Raw genomic sequence first — 18,779 nt, forward strand, 5'->3', positions numbered from 1 at the left:
CGACTATTGAGGATTCCTGTTGGTTGAGTCCTAGTCTCTGGCTACGGAACAGGAGGCTGGTAGCCGAGCTGTTCGTTTGCGCCACTTCCAATAGAGTTGCCTGAAACCTCCGGGCCTGGTTTTGATACGAGCTTTCTTTGTTGTGAGCGAAATGGACATGGCCTAGCCTTGCAGTCTCGCTTAAACCCGGTACGCTGCTTGTTTGTCTCGCATGTGGCACTCCACGCCAGGGTTGTCTCCATACTCGGTTGAGCTCCACACAGCTGTCATATGCGTGGTGCTATTTGTTCTCATCCAACGGCATTGGTGGATTCCAGGCTAACTCTTTTGTGGGAGGAACACCAATGATGGCTCAGGGACTCTCTTGCCAGACGGAGATTAGTATGCAGCTGAGCTATGCACGTTGCAGTGCAGTACAGAGGGATTTCGAATCCTATTGATATGATCACCAAGATCCTCTATTGACACCTCAGCTCATAGTCCTAGAGATCTAAACGGAATGATTATAATACCAAGTGATGACATTTGAAATGATCATACCACTGGCATATTCCTTGGTTTCACGAATAGGAATTTGTCGGAGATTGGCTTCGGAGCAACAAGCGCATTGCCATGAGAGAACTAGTAAACCAATGATCCTTGAACCCTCTGTTACACTGCATCCGATCGGAGACGAGATGTGGACATCCTGGTTGATCTCCAAACGGGCTGTCGGGGAATTGCAGGTCGCTCGGAGGTGGGCGGAGCAAGAATCGGAGATGTGAGAAGATCCGTCGGTCGGCCATTGGAATCAACCTTTCTGGGTCATCTGATATCTTTCGATAAACAATGGCGACGAAATTGTGAATTAATGTCTTTCGGTCTAGCAGTCTAGATTGCTTGTACTTGATCAATGATGATACCAGCTAGTATGGTCCAATCCAAAAGTACGTTGTAGTCGCCTCTATGTACTATTTCAAGTCACGGCATTCTACCAAGGACTCAGCCATTACAAAAGACGTTCCACCAATGCCCTGAGTTCAGCCTCGTCCATCTGCCTCACGCCTAGCAGTTCATTATCCAAGTGGGCCGAAAAGTCACATCCGTATTCAGGACTCCACGAGGCCAGAATACAGAACCCGAGCATTGCCGCATCAATGTCTGCCTGCGCGCCTTTCGCTAATTCGGCGAAGCTTTCCTGCTTGACTTCGTCGGTACTTTTCACAGCGGTCTGCCAGGCCTTTCCGTCCTTTTTTTCAGCATACTGAATCAGTCTATTCTGGGTGACCACAGCAGAATGGATGTAGACAATCCGATTCGCAGTCTCGGCCTGATGTTGAATGACCCCCAAAACCCCCTTGGCAACGTCCGCCAAAGTGGTAGCACTGAAAGGCACATCGCCGCCATTATATAAAGTCGCAGTATGATGTGTCAGATCTAGAATGATTTTATTCTCCAAGCACCAGTCCAGGAATAATCCGTTGGCTATCCCCGTGAATGTGAACTCCGGATTGGAAGTTGACTTGTCCAGGAGGTATTTCTGCGTCGCAGCTTTCGGAGCACAAACGGGGAGTTGCACGCTGAGAGGGTTTTGCGAATCCATGCCAAATTCTGCCGGGATGAATCGCTTGACGCCCGCTTCAACTGATGCGTCGATCAAGGGATTCTGGCTGCCAATGGCTAACGTGGCGAGGCATGAAATGACAACATGGACCCCTCGCAATGCAGGAGTCAGGGACTGGACGGAGCTAAAGTCAACCTCTTTGATGACAAGGCTTGGGTGCGGTTTCAGTTTTGATGAATTTCCGCCTATGCGTGAAAGGACTGTAACGTTGTAGCCTGTTCCAAGGAGAGCTTCGAGAATAGGGCGACCGAGATTGCCTGTAGCACCTGCTAGTGCGATCTGAACCGAGGCCATATTGTGTTGGAATTGGAATAATTCTCTCGTGAACTGTTTATAGATATTGAACGAGTTAGGGTTGATGCAAAAAGAAGAAGGATTCTCTCATACCCATTTAGATATGATAGATGGTAAAGAGCTGCGAGAGACGGATGGTTCCTTAGGATTTATACTGGATCGAGAGTCTCTTGATCGTTCGGAATCTCGTTGATAATCATTAGTGAGCATCCTTTTCATTTGTAAGCATCCTGCATGACTTCGTCGGCATTTTCTCAGTGATTAACTCGGAGTTTAGTTTCTTGATACTCCACCGGGTTGTTGAAGGTTGACTTCCTGCCCGCGACTTTCTTCTCTATAAGTCTTGATCAATCTTCCCCGCAGCAGAACCATCAACATCAATTGTTTTTATGTGCAGGCGCCTTGCCCCCTGAATTGATATACGATAATAAAAATAATGAATTGCTAGCACACCGAATACCTATCAATTGCCGAAGAACCCCCGACAGCTCAATCAATGCCACAGTTCACCACTGATCGCTTTCGCTGAAAACCACTTCTGACAAATTTCTCTTTCATATCCTCTTTGGTCTCCAGGTGCACCAAGACGCAGAATATCCACCACGATGCCTCCTCGCTCCTCCGAGCCTTTACTTTCTCCCTTGTCAGCTTGGACGGCCAGTAGACGCCCCAGAAATGTCTGCGTCATATCCCCTTCGGGAACCGGATACTCTGCGTCTGCAAGAACAACCCGTCGCAGAGACCCGAAGTTCCACGCATGAAGCAGATGCTTCTCCTTTTCCTCCAGTTGATGGACCAGTCCGTCTGGGCGGATGACAGCCAAATGCGTCAGGGTTTGGCAGCGCTGTGCGTCCTGAAAAAAGCTCCACCAGGACAGGTCGACGTCATACAGAGCTAGACGTCGCAGACGTGGCCAGAATGACCAGACAGAAGGCTCCACGAGGCCTTCGGTTATTCCGAGATACAGCTCATCCTGAATAGAGATGAATTCTTCCAATGCTGTGAGGCGTTCGAATGCCGTGCGGAGGAGCGGTCGCACATGAAGCTCGTCATCCTCTGGGTATAAGAAGCGCAGCGGTATGTCAATCACAAGGCGGGTTAAATAAGGACAGATCTGTGAAAAGAGCAGATCGATCTGGCCGGCGATATCCAGATGGTCCAGGTCCTCTTCCGGGAAAGGAGCCAGGAAGAGTCCGTGCGGAGAAGACAAGCCATCGCGAGCGATACTACCGAGTATGGCTTCCAAACGAGCACGAGAGTCGATGTAAAGACAATGTTTCAGCAGGAGCCGCTGCGCTGTGGTGCGCGTAAGCTTGCATACCAACGCCCAGCTGAGCAAGGTCTGGGTGACTGGGTCTGACTGCGAATATGCCACGGGAGATTTTTCCGAGGGAATGAGGCAGTCGATAATATGGAGAAGCAATTCCGGAGGCAGTCTCATTCTGGCAGGAAGGTGAAACATGGCAAGTTGAAGGAATGACTGCGACGGAGATGGGTTGGGTTAAATGGTGGAGATCCAACTGATTGTGGCACCCTCATTGGTAGGTCGCGTTGATGTAGGGGCTATTGGGGAATAGCGCTTATGACTCTGCGATCATCATTCTTATCGATATTTATCAACACTAATTACTGTTAAGATCAATTCAGAGCAGGAACTAATACTATGAATTGTTCCCAGTCACCGCTCCCCAAATATACGCCACCCAGCTACCCACTGTGACCGATAGCAAAAGACTGAAGCAGGACACCGAAATCCACTTGCTGCGTGAATAATTAGTCACTAGATGCTTTTCTCGAATTGCTGCGATGATCTCCGGACCCAGAGTTAATCGTTGTTTTCTGGTCCATTGCAAGGGGGCCAGGTTGTTGCTCGTCACAGCCCCGATCAAGATGGCTATACCAACAATAACGGCACAAACGGCCAGAAAGAGATAAACCCGGACGACTCGATCGTACGAATCGTTATCGGCATCTTGCAGAGCACCGGTGATAATTCGGATGATAATGCTCACACTGTTATTGTAGTCAGTGATCGATGATTTCTTTGAAAAGTCGCAGGCAAAACATACGCATTATTCATGGTCACCTTGAGGGCGTACGCCGACCCAAAGACAGACTGGTGCCATAGAGTGGTGCGAATGCTATCAATGATCGAAGTCGGGCCTAGGGACATGGCGATGGCAAAAATTCCGAATGATGCGGCGGTGCCAGATTTGGTGGCCGCGAAGTTGACTAGAATCATGCTCAGGAACATGCCGATGCCACACACACATACTGACAAAATTAATCGCTCTGCACATAGTAGATGATTCTCAACAAGGGAACTTACAAACACTCGCTCTGTTTCCGAAGACATCGATGAAAATGCCCAGACACGGAACCAAAAAGAAGCCTACCAAGATATCAGAATAATTCAAGAAACGTGCGCGCAAGTGAAAGCGACTCACCAGCATATTGAGACAAAGAGCTATACCAGCCCGCCTTGATCGAATCAACGTTGAAGCGTTTTTCAGCCAGCTCCGTCGAATTTTGAGTGAACACAGAGGCAGTACTGGTCTGAAACAGAGAGAAAGCCAGGACCGACCAAAACATCCACGGGAGTTGGAACATTTTCTGCAGCTCAAACTTCTTATTCTTCTCCGTCAGAGTCTCTTTGGTTGCTGCATCTTGTCTGCCTTTGTAATGCTGGTTACAGTAGCGGTTGAAAACCCAGAAAACGAAGGTAGCGGCATTGGTGAAAACGTTCATAAAGACCGATGTCCAGAAGACCCAGGCAAAGTTGCCAGTGTTCTAATTCGTCAGTTTTTATCGACTAAATTTCACAGAGATTGCGTACCTTTGCAATGACATTGGCCGTTGACTTTCCGACAAAACCACCGATCTGTATCCTAAAGTCAGATAGATTCCCACTTCGTGAATCGGTTGAGGGAAATACCTTTCCAATGGCCAGTTCGAATCCTAAGGTGGATGCAAATCCATTGCTGGGGGGGAACCATGACGAAAACATTTTGTATTGGGCAATCTGGGTGGCGATATCTCCGAAGGCCAGGATAATTCGACCGCCGATCATGAATTTGAAAGACCGAACGGTTGTTGCTGCTGCGACTAGGATGGACCCGATAGTATAGACAATGTTTCCGTACACGATCATTCCTGTTTTCACACTCTTCATTAGCGGACGAATCTATTATCGCGGGACAAAATCAATGGTACTCACCAGCTCCTCCCACGCGATCCGTGATGATACCGCTGGCCAACAGAAGCAGGGTAGCCATAAAGTCTTCACTTGCCTCGAGCAGAGAGAACTGGGTATTTGAGATGTGCATTTGCTGGGTTCGGTTAGTTCAACTCATCGCAGTGGCAGGCATCGTAATCCAATGACCCGTACCTTCTTAATTGTGCTTTTCATTGCGCCCGTTACTCCCGAACTCCAACGAGACCCAAAACTGATGCAAGAAATAAGGAACACAGCAAACAGCTTCGCCCAAAGAGGGGGCGGGCGCTTTCCAGCATCTTCGTCAGACTCTGGCTCCTGCGAGGGGACTGAGACAACAGGTTCTTTGGTTTCCAAAGCAGCTTTTTCCGACTCCATGGTGACTATCCACACTGTGAAGGAGGAACTTTGGCTCTCGGATTTGCGTAGAGACGATCAACAAAAATACAACTCGACATGGCGGGCACCGGGCAGCTAAAATATCCACGAAAATCCTGCCAACAAAAGAGCTAAGAAGCCAAGACCAGTTAAGGTGCGGATCCGGGCAAGGTCCGTTGGGAAAAACCCAGAATCAGATAAGATTGAACGATTTAAGCAGACGGCGACTCCGCAGACCACCTGGAAATATGTCGGCGAAACTGTGAGTGGGGGTTTGACCGCACGGGCGGTCATCATTGGTCCGAGTTCCTGGCGCTAGTTCGAGATTATCTACACTTTACTCTTTATAGTTGTGATTGATAAGATCCGGAGACTGTCCGAAATCCCTTGTCCTTGGCCTTCCCCTCCGAGTAGTGTTGTCCGATTGTCTCCGATGTCGACGGCCGATGCAGCCCACTTTGAAAAAAGAGTGATGTCTAGCCACGTGGATATGGATCTTCCGATGGGCTTTGTACGTGAGTCCGGACTCCGTACTCCGAGCGGTAACCTTTTAGAGTGTTCCGTTGAGTTTTATATCCGCAAGTGAGTTGGTTCTTAACCTATTTTATTGACCGAAATATGGTCCTACACAGGGTCGATTCCCCATATAAATATGGTAAGGTCTTCTCAACTCTTCAGTATATAGTTAAAGTGTCATAACCCGACCATCATAGCAAAGGACACCTGAAGAATGCATGAGGTAATTTCGCAGTTGAGTATCTTGCAGTCATAGAATATTCTTCTCAGCACATCTCATTGAAGACTAAAATTTTCATCTAATGACGTAGTTTACATTTGCACTCTTTTCCATCAAGTAAGTACTACACGGGTTCTTGTTGAATTTTCGAACACTTTTCTGCATCAGGTTTGAGACCCTCCACTCAGCGGGTCAAATAATATTGACCCACTCGGACTTTAAAATGCTAGCGATAACTGGAAGTTTCGACCGATGTCGTTATTTTTGATCAAGTTAACTAGTTTTGCTTTGTTGAATAAGGTAATCTATAAGCGTACTTGGTGTTTTATATCCGAGATGTTGAATGCGAATTTATTTTGATGGGGATTACTTTTGGTAGTCGCAATTCCCCGAGACCGTCCAGCTTCCATGACTGACCCATACGCTATTATCACTTTTTCTCTTTTCTGGTAAGTTAGGTCTTCGTGGTTTTAGAGAGAAATCAAACTACGAAAGTAGCGATACATGTTCTATAAGATAAAATTTGGGTCATGAATTAGAAGGGAAATTGATCTTTAGCAGATATTGATGAAGTAGATAAATATTATTTTGTTCTTATAGTCTCACCATTTCTTTTCTTTCGCTTATAGTAATAAGCCTTTCCTGAGTGTCGACCTGCAGTCTTCCAAGTACGGACTACGGAATAGCTATTTCTCCCTCCCTGTCTAGGCTGCCGTCCTCAATGGTTGCCTTCCGCCAGGCAGATAAATACACCTCGTCGGCTTCACTCACCGCAACATGGTAATGCATCATCATCATGTTGCGAGATTTGCCCGAGGAGATTTTGATCCTTGTATTTGATTTGCTGATTGAGAGAGGAAACCCTATAATAGACCAGCTCGATAATTTGAAGCATATCTCTAACGCCCGCCTAGTTTGCCGATTATGGAACACCCTAGCCACGGAGCATATGTTCAAAACTGTGAGACTGATGTTTACCGATGGAGAATACAAAGCCTGGAACGAGATGCTTGACAGCGAAGTCATCAAGCAGACTGCCAGAGGTGTTTATATTCATCCTGCGTCGGCCGATGATCATCCCGATGACATCTGGAACGCATATTCAGAATGCCATTATGACAACCTCATCCGTGCGATCAGCCGAATTACTGAGCTCGACCACATTACGGCGCTACATTTACGGTTTTCCAGACACTGTGTTGGAGCTAATTATCAGTCCTTACGTGACGAGGTTGTCGAAGATATCAGGAAACGCCAGGAAATCCTGGAAGCCGTCTTCCAGGCGATCCAGAGGCGCTCAAATGGTAGCAATGGCGAAAGTCCTATCCGCTCATTGACAATCCAAAACCTCCAGAATGCCCCTTTTTCACAGTTCACTCGCTCCGAGCTCTTCCAGGACGTCACTAGGGACATTGATGCTCTGCATCTTATGGTAGCTGACGAGCTTGACGAAGATGGATCCGTTGAAGACATGGACGGTATTGAACGCCGAACCTTTGAGTCGTTCCTGCATCACCAGTGGCTGGTCCCTCTATCCAATCACCTGGTCAGCCTGACACTCTCGTTCCGGTCTCCTTGGGGAACTATACCTGGCTATTTCGACGGGAGAGGTCTCCACTTCCCAAGACTTAGGACGCTTACTCTTGGCAACTTTGTTATCGGGCATCATGATCAGTTTGACTGGATCTTGAACCAGTCCTCGCTCGTGTCGCTCTGTCTAGACAATTGTTCGATTTTGTCATACATGACAACGTTCGGAGAAAGCCTTGAGGAATTGCACGTCCAGGCGCATGACTGGGTTCAGTATCCTTCGAGCTCCTTTGGCATTGATGACAACGTCGCGATATATGGCTTCTCTGGGACATGGGAGGTTGTTTTTGACAACATTCGTACTAGCCTGCGCGAGCTCCGTACATTCCGCTTCCATTATTACCGTGACTCTGAATTCCCAGTGGTCCCGGAGATGCAATCTTCCTACTTAGACAACACACGATACGCCCTGTATGGTTATTACGGCTGGAATCATGCGGATGGAAGGAAGGATCTGGTAGTCAGCTGTTGTCAGTCTATACATCCTGATGCTGTTAATCGATCCGAAGAGACAGAGGAGGGAGACGGCCGAGCGTTGGAAGCCCTTGTTCAGGAAGTTAGAAAGCGGGTAGATTAAGGCGCGGTGCATTTGAGTCTCTGCGCGGCTCGTGGTCTATCGGTTCATAGAAATATGCAGCTTTGCTATGGGAAGAGAACTTGCTAGATTGAACATCCGAATCTTCAGAGCGTAGCTTTGTTTAGAGTTTATAGTTTTTCTTTTATAGAACGCGTGAATCTTGTGCGGTTCAGAACGAGAATCGTTATCAGATCCAGCCAAAAAGCAGCAGCCTAATCAGATTGGGCCAAACCAGCCCTCTGCGCCTAACCTGGACCCACCCCGAATTGGCATGATCTCATATCCCTTTTCCTCCCCAGCTCAATGGACGATCTTAACATTCCAAGACTAGGGAATATTGAGTATGTCTCATCCCCGTCAGCCCTAGAGAAAAAGCACATCCAACAACTGTATGGAGTCCCACGGGGTTCATGAAGAGTCAACGGGATGGCTCTGGGACCCAGGGACTGCTTTTTTTGTGGCATAGATTTTTGGTCATACGGACAGCGCTCTCTGAGTTGTTCAATGAGTCAGTCGACGGGAATTAGAGAAATGTACTCTATAATACTTAGGTCGATAATTGGTTATTTAAAGCAAAGAGCTACTTGTCCATGTCTGTACTTCGACTTCCTCTATCAGGTAAACCAGCCCCGGGTTGAAATAGAGACCGGACATTGAGAAAGCTCGACACATATTGGCTTTCTCTAAATCGCAGAACAGTAACACTGGCATTAATCTAATCTTTCTGGACGTTGGTATCAGGATGATCTTTTGCTTGATTCTTCAGGTCCTTCAGAGCATTCATGTGGAGACATTTGTCAGCCTTTCGTCTCTAGGTTAGTATTTTATGGTTTCAACCCCCATTTCCTCTATATCGCATGAGTATGATGTCAGCGGACAGGTATAAGCATTTTCTCGTGTACATTGGTTTGCATGGTGACCTATGGTGCATTGGCCATCAAGATTGCGCTCTAGCAGAGATAGTTTTGACACCTTTCCGTCTTGGAGTTAAATTCCAGGAATCGCAAAGCCAGGCTGTACCTATCCAAGGCCCTTCCCGCGCCGGGCATGAAACACTGCTCAATACCGTTCAGATCGAATCGGCGGCATCAGCTGATGCTGTCATGTGGTCTTCGAGCAACATAAACCCCCCCTCTTTTCCTCGGTTCCCCGTCCTTCCATTCTCTTGCTACAACTCGTAATGGACTCGGTAATTGCGACACCAAAATTATCTGATTATATATTTCATTTCCATCACCATCATCCATCATAACGACAGCGTTGTTATCAACAATTCATTCCCAGGCACTGTATCCCACGCCCCAGCAATCCAAGAACGCTTCACAGCCATCAAACATTTCCCACCCATCTCATCTCAATCTAACAGCTAGGCCCATCCGCCGTAGTATAAGTACACCCGGGATCAGGCTGGTTGAACGGCATGGGATACGTATCCTGATTATTCTTGAACACCAGGGTATTAGCCTCCAACGGCACGGGAGGACCCAGCGGCGAAGCTCCACTGTCGTATTTGAACATGACGTGGCCGGAGTCGCAGACCGAGACGTCGGTTTTGCCATTATCTGCATCCGAGGAGGAAAGTTAGTGTCTGGACTACTGTGTTGCTTTCGCATGAAGTGGGTGGGAGGATAAAGCAGGATAGGGAGGTAGTCGAGGGGTGAGTTCTCGCAGCATACCGGTGCAGTGCATGCCATCCCAATCTCCGATGGGCTCGGAGGATCGGCCATTGCAGCCGAGCAGGTCGGTGAATTCAGCCCAGCAGGCGTTATCGGCCATCACGAGGGCGACTTTGCCGGAGTCTTGAGCGACGACGGCGGTGGCGGCGGCCACGAGGGCGGGAAGGAGAGCTTGGAGACGCATGGTTGTGGAGTGGGAGTTTGTGCTTGAGGCCTTTCAGAGAAGCTGAAAGATCTTCGAAAGAACGGGAGATTGGTTCCCCGTATATAGGACGGTGTGGGGAAATTCAAGAGCGTTAGTGACTGGGGAAGGATGGGCAGTGCTGCGGATCAAGAATGGATCGGATTGCGGGTGACATGATGCTCTGGAGAATCGATGCGACGGAGTGTAGTGCGGTTCCGCCTGCTATCCACGTAGTTAATTTGGACTGGTAGGGCGTATAGAGTACGAGAGGCAATTTGGCCCCAAAGCTGGGGGCGAGAACATTAGGCCGCTGGATCTGCGAAGGGTTGTTCAGGAAGTGTGGGCGACTGGAGAATAAGGATGTGCAGGAAGAGGCCGAGACCGAATCATAGCTCATCATGGGGAAATAGTCTCGGCCTAAATAGTCTAATACTTGTTGGGCTTCCTACGTTGGTTACACTAGACGTTGCATTCGAGCCCCAGGTGCTACTAAAGAAATGCGTTGGCGCTATACAACCGCAGTGGATCCGGCTGTTGGGGTCGAAAACTAAATTGGCGTCCTCCTTATTTTACTTTAATCCCGCATGAAGCTTGGCCTCCCTCGTGATGGGGTTGGGCAGTCTTCATTCTATCTTGATTCTGGGGAGTAGTCCTCGGTACTTGAGCTTGATGAGATCACTTGCTGGTGGTTCGTTTTCTTTTTCTTTCATACTTTCCTTCTTTTTAACTTTTCTTTTTCTTTTTCTTTATTTTTTTAAGATCTGGGTCCAGGGACCCAATTTATTAAAAAAAAAGTAGAATTAAATGGCAGCGAGAGTAAAATCGAGACAATGATAATACAAGTATACACAAATGACAGCCCCCCATCCTCATGCTCTTCCACGCACACTCTGCGGGTTATGAAACACATCTTTCGGATCAACCGCCGCCTTGATCCTTTCCAATCGGGGTAGATTCTCTCCCCAGTACGCACGCTGAGGGTCCGGCAGTTCCGGGTCCACGAATCCCGGATATACTGGCAAATCAGCCACAGGCTTTCCCAAAACCCGGGAGGTGGTGTTCATCAACCCATCGAGGAAGTCGTGGGGAGTCTGAGTGACAGGCAGCACCAAGGTACTAGCCAGACTTTCCATCCAGAAGAGGATATCTCGATGTGGATACGCGGTAGCATCCCTGGGAGTCTGACTGATGGCGGCCCCGGACTGGAGAAAAGTGACGAACCAGAGCGGGGTACCCTTGTTGGCAGTATCTAGATACTCGAATAGCTCGTCGATTCCGGATGATGAGAGAAGTGTGTCGCGCGTGAATCCGGTTCCTCTGTCCACAAAGCTCATGGGAATGTTGTTACCAACGTTTACCACCAGATCCTGGAACGCGTCGCCAACTATCCCTAACCAGTCGGTCAAAACAACCACGTTCCCCGGGTTCTGGATTGGGAAGCGATCCTCGAGACCAAAGGCTTCATATTCGGCCTTGGACCCAAAGAACACGCCAGTCAGAAGAATGGATTCCGGAAGCACCGTCAGCGTGGAATAAAGCTTGGGAGTCAAGTCCGGGTCCGAGATTAAGGCCTGCCAGTCTTTGAACAGCTGCGCCTTTTCGGCGGTACTACCAAGATTGAAGGCGTAGGAATACTGGACAGCACGGTCTGGCGCTAGTTCTGTGCGCACTTTAAACTCGGTGATGATACCGAAGCTGGCGGCGGCGCCTCTCACAGCGAAGAACAGATCCGCATTCTCGGTCTCTGAAGCCCGCACGATGCGAGAATCTGCCAACACCATTTCTACCTCGAGAATATGGTCCACAGCGAGTCCCCATTGTCGTGCCGTAGGCCCGCTTCCCCCAATAGTAAAGTGTCCGCCGGCTCCCAAGTCCGGGCACACTCCATGCGACATGGCACGGCCACCAGCGTTGTACAGTCGGGCATCGACGTCCCGAAGACGTGTACCAGCGCCAATGGTTGCGACATGGGTGTACTCATCCATGGCAAACTGTTGAAAATGCTTGACGTCGACGACCACGGCACCATCATTCCCTCCTAGGCCTACACCTCATTAGTAAATGAACAACTGCGTCACGGTCATCGTTGCAGGGACACCGACGAACCGAAATTGGCATAGTTGTGTCCGCCACTCCGGCCTTGGACCTTGCAGTCGTACTTATCGGCACATTTCACGATGGCAGCAACCTGCTCTGACGTCTCGGGGTACGTGACCGCTGCCGGAGTAACGGGATAGTTGAGATTGTAGGGGTGCACTGCCGTGGCTTGGTATAGCGGATCATCTGGGAAGGCCACAAGAGCCCTGTTGCCGCCGACGGCAGACAGAAGACATTCTCTTCCAGCGACGCTGGTCGTGTTTCCCATTTCTATCCACGGAATGGGGGTTGTTGGAGAGTACTATGCCTACAAAGGTCGGCATACTGCAGCGCATTCCTAGGAAAAAATATGTTGACTCAAGCGCTGTACGGGGCGATCATCAGGGGTATTAGGGGCCGGTATAGATCATATCGGAAGATAGGTCACACTGATCTGCGGCGTATAAGGCCAGCCACCGATTGAAAATAATGCCAGAATGGATCTGCAGCCTGGCAACTGCCTTAGGCATCGGGTACGAACAGTTCCGAGCTCGAACTGTATTATAACCGGAGATATGTTAAGTTACGGAAGGACAGGACGTTCATTGGCCAGAGTGGCAGTTCCCCGGTAATATCGCGGTATTCGGACAGGGTCCCGACCGAAGCGTTCTCGAAGGACTGGCGCAGTAGTTCGATCGCCGGTCCTCAGGGCAATCCCTCGGCACTCTGGTGTAACATTGGATGAATCAGGATTATCGGGCACTACTTCAGCGTCAGTCTTATGCGGATAGGAAGTTTTCTCTCGGCGAAGTGTTGCAGTGCACATCCACCTCGGTGAGCGGGTCTCATTCCCACTTTCGGGGACCAGGATGAGGATCACGAACCATGCAGGGATTCAGACGCAGGGTCCGAGAGAGCGCTATCGCGGTCTGAATCTGAGGATGGAGATTGATACAGGTCTGGTAGCACATCCTCCCAAGTAGACGAAGACACACCCCCCGCAATGTGTCTTTCGCGGAGCAGGACACGAATCCTCCAAAGGATCTCCGTTTCACGGGACGCCCAAACTCTGCTGGCTCGGGGACCATCTGGTCTTGACGCAATGGCAACGGCTGCCCTGGTCGCCGACCACAGAATCTGCTGATTCTCCCCGGTCATCCGGTCGGGATTCACCCTCTCGCCAGCCATCTACGTACTGGTCTTGTTGTTACTCATGGATACAACCACGGAGGTCGAGCAGAGGCAACTGCAGTTCAATTGAATTCATTGACAAGGGAATAGGGTTGGCATTTCACGCGTCAATGTTTACTCCCGTTCACACCTCCTTGGGAGCCCTGTTGCTCTTCCAAGGGTCAACCGGTCTCCTGGTTCACAATGGTGCCGTCTTTGGCATCTCCTCCCTGCTGTCCGGGTGTGTTTTCAATCCGAGTCGAGACAATGTGCCGATCATCGCGGGTCTGGTGTCCAGCGTGGTGCCCGTTCTGTTCTTCAGTCCTTCATTGATCCCATCATATCCGTCGACACCGAGCTCGTGGACGTCACTGGTTTCCACGCTGGGAACCGGGTTTTTGCTGGGATGGGGAACAAAGGTGAGATTGAACAACCCGCTGTTGAATTGGCAGACGTCTAACAAATAGATCATATAGAATGGAAGGGGTTGCACGTCAGGCCACATGCTTTGTGGCTTGTCTCGTCTGTCGCCGCGCTCCCTGATCGCAACCGTCATATTTTTCACCACCGCTCTCCTCACGTCCAACCTGGCTTCTGGAGGCCAGAACATTCCTGCTTGCGCCGATGGAATGCCATGCTACCTGCCTGTATACCCCACGGTCTCGGAGCTTGTCTTCATGGCTAGCACAGTCGTACTCACGTCCATTGCCAACATGTTCGTCGTGCCGAAATTATTGCATCGCTCAGAAATATCCAAGTCGATGTTCGCATACTTGGCCGGTCTGCAGTTTGGCATGGGCCTGTTCTTCTCGGGAATGGCAGATCCGGCCAAGGTTCTGCGCTTTTTCGCTTTCGTGACTGATCCTTCTCGATTTGACCCTTCGTTGGCTCTCGTTGTTCTCCTTGGAATCGGTCCGTCCGTCGTGGTTCACCAGTTGGTTAAACCTGGTCAGAAATTGGATAAAAATACAGATAAGCCTGCCAGGCCTACCCTAGCGGAGACTTGGCGTCTTCCCACCGCCACCGTCTCAGACATTGATTGGCGCTTTGTCACTGGTGCGGCGGCTTTTGGGTTAGCTTGGGGGCTACGAGGAGTGTGTCCAGGGCCGGCAATCCTGCGCTCAATATTGCAGCCAGTCTGGGGCCTTGCCGAGATGACTGGGTATATGCTAGGGAATCTAGTGTAGACATCGAATTTGATTCTGCCAGGAATGTGTCCCTTGCTCCACATTAAAGGAGACATGGAATGTGTTGACGGGACAAACCCGATAAAAGCCATTCAAAAGCTGTACAGACAAGCCAAAGTCAGCGCCACTCAGAAGCAGCCTTGGGTTATAATGGAACATATGCAACAAATTTTGTACATAGAAATAACCAGGAATGGAATTGACGGTATAGAGCGTGAATGCGGGTAGAGCTTACAACTCGGTTTTATCCCAGGTTGGCTCCTTCTTGGGTGCCGATCGTTTATTTTTGGTTTGTGTCGGCATGAAGCCCTCCAGCTCCATCCACTCGGCAGCGAACGCAGTCACGAGCATACTCCAATCCTCGACGGTGTTGCCATCCAAGTGCTCGCCGTCGTCCGGCACCCCCCGGTGGTTGTGCCATACCTCGGGGAATCCGGTGGCGGGATGTGCATCAATCACGTGTAAGATCTCCACGCCGCGGGCCATGAAGGGAATATGGTCGTCCTGTATAGAAAGCCAAGGGCTGACTTCATGCTCATTCTTTGAATCGTGTATAAACCATGCGCCTTCGGGGGAATCCTGCGGGGCGGATTTGAACTGTTTGAGATCCCGGAAACGGCGTTCAAGGGCCGCCAACTTCTTATATGCCCAATGGGTCGTGCCGAAGAACGATTGGATGGTCGGACCTTTGGCACCTAGCAGATCCAAAAGCACAAATAGGGATATCGAAGATAATGGAGATTTGAACGTTGACATGGCCGGATGAACTTCTGAGTCCCATTCTTGCGCCAAGGAGCGAGCACCGTAGAGCGAATCGGTGTCGGTCCATGCCTTGAACGCCTCCTCGCCATCCAGGAAGATGATCTGGATGCCCTTCTGTTCTTCCAGCGACGCGTGGGTCCGGCCCTCTGCTTTCATCGCCTTCCACTTCTCCGTCAAACCCGTATCGATACTGCGCATGGTATGCATCAACATAGCGCAAGGGGCTGCGCTATCAATGGCCCCGATAAATCCCTCCGGCTCGTATTTACTGTCATAATGCGCAACCAGTGTCAACCTTCCCACATCTCCCTTCTTTGCCCACGGGGGGTCGCGAGACGCGATGAAATTGGTGAATGGAACTTCTTTCCCGTTCGACACAGGGGTTGTATAGGTTGAGTTTTGGAGCTGAATGTTCCAGTCGGGGAGCGATGTTCGGACGAAGTTCGCGAAGTGATTGAGGACAGCAGCGGAACCCTCGGTGCCGGAAACACGGGGCCTCAGGATGGGGGACAATAGCGCTCCGTGGTTGATATCGAAGTCATCGTTCGGTCGGGGAAGGGATCGCAAGGTGTTGTCGGATATATCTTGGTAGGAGCTTCCCAGTTGAAGCAGGAAGAGCAATGCGACGTAGAGAGAGAGCAATGGGGATGACAGGCGGTGAGTTGACATGATGAATGGCGCTCGTGTTGTCACCACCTCAACCTTGGTGACGGTCCGGAGGGATGGCTCCTCGTTGCTCGTCAAGGAGAATTAGAGGCACAGCAAAGATGGCATCAAGATGCTAAGCATCAGCGATGTCGTCGGAAGATACGGCCAGTGGCCCTTAATTAATGGCAGGGGCCAAGTGCCAAGCCCGGTCACGTTTCCCCTGCATACGGAGTTCCCGTTCAGGACTAGCGCCGTTGGGTCGTCCTTCTTTGTGCAGGAATTATTGTCTTTATTGTGACATGCCTCCTCTTATTGACCTTATTGAAAGATCTTGCGCCATTTACAAACACCTTGATACTAGCCAAAAGGAAGCTTTCCAGATAAGAGACACCAGTTGATTATCGTCTACATATGTCCCATTTGCGGGAAATGTTCCAACGCCATCCTCCGTCGATAATCGTGAGCCCATGGCAATGCAGCACATCTATTCCAGCTTCAGTTCATCAAGAGGCCGGCCCTCAGGCACAATAGGCACCATTTCAGTCTCAGTAATCGACACCTCCAGCACGGCCGGGCCCTGGCACTGTAGCAGCCAGTGAACAAACTTCGAGAGGTCCTGCCCGGGTATATATTTTGCTCCCTGACATTCCATGCTACGGGCCAAAGTCACGAAGTCCGGATTGCTCTGTCTATTATGACATTCTCTTCCCCCATAGCCTGAATGCTGCAGCTGTGTGATCATCGCCTGCTGGCTATTGTTGAAAATCACGACCTTGACGGCGACGCCATGCTGCGACGCGGTAAGCAGCTCCTCCATGGTCATACAGAAAGAGGCGTCGCCATCAATATCAATCACCTCACAGTCAGGCCGGGCAATCTTGGCTCCGATGGCAGCGGGAAGTCCAAATCCCATTGTTCCTAAGCCCCCGGAGGTGATAAATGGACAGGCAGGTTGCCACTTGTAGTATTTGGCGGCCCACATTTGGTGCTGACCGACCCCGGAAGATAATAGGACGTTTGGATTCAAATAGGAGGTCTGTCGATTCAATTCGGCGATTACTTGTTGTGGGAGGGAAGCGAAGGAATGGCGTGTGGGAGCCATTGGAAGATGACGTTTAACCGTGTGCTCCGCCTTCCACTCATTGATCTGGTCGAGCCAGGTCTGCCTCTGTGGACTGGATTCCAGATCGGGAATGAGCAATGGAAGGGTCTCGGACAGATCCCCTAGGACAACCTCAGTCGGATGGACAACCTTTCTGATATGGTCGTGACTGATGTCAAATTGAATGATCCCCCCAGCTCCCTTGACTCGGGTACGAGGGGCGAAGCCCTGCGAGTTGCCGACGGCACGCTCGTCCAATCTGGCCCCAAATACCAGAATCAAATCTGCGTTTTGCACAGCGAGATTGGCCGGCGGTGCTCCGTATGTGCCTATCATACCCAGGGAGAGGGGATGGGTCTGAGCGAAACAACCCAGCCCGAGGAGTGTCGAGGCAACTGGAATACAGGCCGTCTCGGCAAGTTGCAATAAGGATACTGCACCGTTTGAGCTGGCGTGGACCCCATTCCCGACAACAATAACCGGACGTTCGGCGGAGTTGGTTATGATAGCGATGCGATCCAGCTGGCTGTGTCGGCTAAGAGTGCTCCGTGCGGAGATGTTCAAATGCTGACCAGCAACGTCTTCTCCCCCTACTTGGCCCGTTGGCTTCGGAGAAGGGCAGGTAAGTGCGTTCATGTCGAAAACCGCACGGCCAACATCCTTCGACACGGCAATAAGTGTGGGACCCCGTCGTCCATCCATGGCCCAGCGAAAGGCCGATTCCACAGCATCCGGAAGTTGGCCAATGGTTTGCACGCAAGTTGCCCATTTAGTACAAGATTTAGCCAGTTCTATGACATCGATCTTTTGGAAGGCCCCCGTCCCTTGGACAGCCGTCCCAACTTGGCCGCAGATGACCACCATGGGCGTCCCGTCAAGGAGGGCATTGAACATGGGCGTTACCGCGTTCGAACTACCGGGTCCTGACGTAACTAAGACCACCCCGGGCTTACCGCTGGCTCGCGCATATCCTTCGGCCATGTGACCGGCGCCTTGTTCATGGCGAACGAGGGTAAATCCAACGCTTGTCGCGTTGCAGATGCCGTCGAATAAAGGGAGGGCGGCACCTCCGGGATAGCCAACTTGGTTGTAGTCAGTTGCGTGCCAGTGCCCTATTTCAGAAGCAAGAGTATTACATACAGATGTGCTTAACCTGATGACTGCATAGAAGCTCACGCAAGGCATCACCTCCTGACAAGCCGATGAGGTTGTGTCTTTCCATCGTTGTCATTCTCTTGTGTCGTAAGGCTCTATAGAATCTTCTCTACTCACCTTTATGCTTCTTTGACTGTTTTCTCGGAGTACTCACTTGCCTTTATATATGTAAATTGTTCAATATCAGGTTTTATCTGATGACGCACTAGCAAGGGCTAATCTTGCTTACAGCAGGCTGCGCATGCCTCATGCATGTCATTGTGTTAGACAGCGGAATATCCCCTTAACCCCTCTGTGCTGCCGGAGTCCTTCATACAAGGCAGGAATGAACCAGAGATCACATTCCAATGGACTTTGGGTCCCTCATCCGCGAAAGGCCTAATTAGGTAACAAGGACTGATTGCTATAGAGTTTAGACCACGTCATG

The 18,779-nt window shown here is 50.2% G+C and overlaps 10 protein-coding genes across 10 annotated transcripts; 2 read left to right on the forward strand and 8 right to left on the reverse strand.

Annotated features, from left to right (window-relative positions):
- Window positions 1-958: 958 nt before the first annotated feature.
- Window positions 959-1,897, reverse strand: P170DRAFT_373815 (aromatic alcohol reductase; the record flags this gene model as incomplete). The annotated part of the gene is made up of 1 exon (XM_024845260.1): window positions 959-1,897. One exon carries the CDS (start codon window positions 1,895-1,897, stop codon window positions 989-991), a length of 909 nt encoding a protein of 302 aa, XP_024709869.1. The 3' UTR covers window positions 959-988.
- Window positions 1,898-2,337: 440 nt separating this feature from the next.
- On the reverse strand, window positions 2,338-3,357 carry P170DRAFT_505312 (uncharacterized protein). Its single transcript, XM_024854278.1, has one exon. The coding sequence runs from the start codon at window positions 3,336-3,338 to the stop codon at window positions 2,391-2,393; it is 948 nt and encodes a 315-aa protein (XP_024709870.1). The 5' UTR covers window positions 3,339-3,357; the 3' UTR covers window positions 2,338-2,390.
- A 201-nt stretch (window positions 3,358-3,558) lies between these two features.
- P170DRAFT_398202 (putative MFS transporter) lies at window positions 3,559-5,489 on the reverse strand (the record flags this gene model as incomplete). The annotated part of the gene is made up of 8 exons (XM_024846216.1): window positions 3,559-3,910; window positions 3,967-4,171; window positions 4,227-4,289; window positions 4,345-4,687; window positions 4,734-4,778; window positions 4,833-5,050; window positions 5,115-5,226; window positions 5,286-5,489. The coding sequence occupies 8 exons, from the start codon at window positions 5,487-5,489 to the stop codon at window positions 3,559-3,561; spliced, it is 1,542 nt and encodes a 513-aa protein (XP_024709871.1).
- A 1,506-nt stretch (window positions 5,490-6,995) lies between these two features.
- P170DRAFT_432203 (F-box protein) lies at window positions 6,996-8,476 on the forward strand. Its single transcript, XM_024848209.1, has one exon. It carries the CDS (start codon window positions 7,022-7,024, stop codon window positions 8,390-8,392), a length of 1,371 nt encoding a protein of 456 aa, XP_024709872.1. The 5' UTR covers window positions 6,996-7,021; the 3' UTR covers window positions 8,393-8,476.
- A 1,090-nt stretch (window positions 8,477-9,566) lies between these two features.
- P170DRAFT_432204 (uncharacterized protein) lies at window positions 9,567-10,624 on the reverse strand. The gene has a single exon (XM_024848210.1). It carries the CDS (start codon window positions 10,250-10,252, stop codon window positions 9,986-9,988), a length of 267 nt encoding a protein of 88 aa, XP_024709873.1. The 5' UTR covers window positions 10,253-10,624; the 3' UTR covers window positions 9,567-9,985.
- Window positions 10,625-11,084: 460 nt separating this feature from the next.
- P170DRAFT_398208 (FAD-dependent oxidoreductase) lies at window positions 11,085-12,856 on the reverse strand. The gene is made up of 2 exons (XM_024846217.1): window positions 12,359-12,856; window positions 11,085-12,296 (listed from the first exon to the last, which is right to left on the reverse strand). Exons 1-2 carry the CDS (start codon window positions 12,615-12,617, stop codon window positions 11,122-11,124), a joined length of 1,434 nt encoding a protein of 477 aa, XP_024709874.1. The 5' UTR covers window positions 12,618-12,856; the 3' UTR covers window positions 11,085-11,121.
- Window positions 12,765-13,758, reverse strand: P170DRAFT_20790 (uncharacterized protein). The gene is made up of 2 exons (XM_024842794.1): window positions 13,213-13,758; window positions 12,765-13,090 (listed from the first exon to the last, which is right to left on the reverse strand). Exons 1-2 carry the CDS (start codon window positions 13,514-13,516, stop codon window positions 12,912-12,914), a joined length of 483 nt encoding a protein of 160 aa, XP_024709875.1. The 5' UTR covers window positions 13,517-13,758; the 3' UTR covers window positions 12,765-12,911.
- Window positions 13,532-14,685, forward strand: P170DRAFT_460680 (YeeE/YedE family protein; the record flags this gene model as incomplete). Its single annotated transcript, XM_024851959.1, has 2 exons — window positions 13,532-13,917; window positions 13,975-14,685. Exons 1-2 carry the CDS (start codon window positions 13,630-13,632, stop codon window positions 14,683-14,685), a joined length of 999 nt encoding a protein of 332 aa, XP_024709876.1. The 5' UTR covers window positions 13,532-13,629.
- A 231-nt stretch (window positions 14,686-14,916) lies between these two features.
- Window positions 14,917-16,116, reverse strand: P170DRAFT_347931 (glutaminyl-peptide cyclotransferase family protein; the record flags this gene model as incomplete). The annotated part of the gene is made up of 1 exon (XM_024843657.1): window positions 14,917-16,116. The coding sequence occupies one exon, from the start codon at window positions 16,114-16,116 to the stop codon at window positions 14,917-14,919; it is 1,200 nt and encodes a 399-aa protein (XP_024709877.1).
- Window positions 16,117-16,556: 440 nt separating this feature from the next.
- Window positions 16,557-18,419, reverse strand: P170DRAFT_452313 (thiamine pyrophosphate-binding protein; the record flags this gene model as incomplete). The annotated part of the gene is made up of 3 exons (XM_024851255.1): window positions 16,557-17,719; window positions 17,792-18,279; window positions 18,338-18,419. 3 exons carry the CDS (start codon window positions 18,417-18,419, stop codon window positions 16,580-16,582), a joined length of 1,710 nt encoding a protein of 569 aa, XP_024709878.1. The 3' UTR covers window positions 16,557-16,579.
- Window positions 18,420-18,779: the final 360 nt, after the last annotated feature.

This window comes from Aspergillus steynii (genome assembly GCF_002849105.1).
Source record: "Aspergillus steynii IBT 23096 chromosome Unknown P170scaffold_1, whole genome shotgun sequence".
NCBI lineage: Eukaryota > Fungi > Ascomycota > Eurotiomycetes > Eurotiales > Aspergillaceae > Aspergillus > Aspergillus steynii.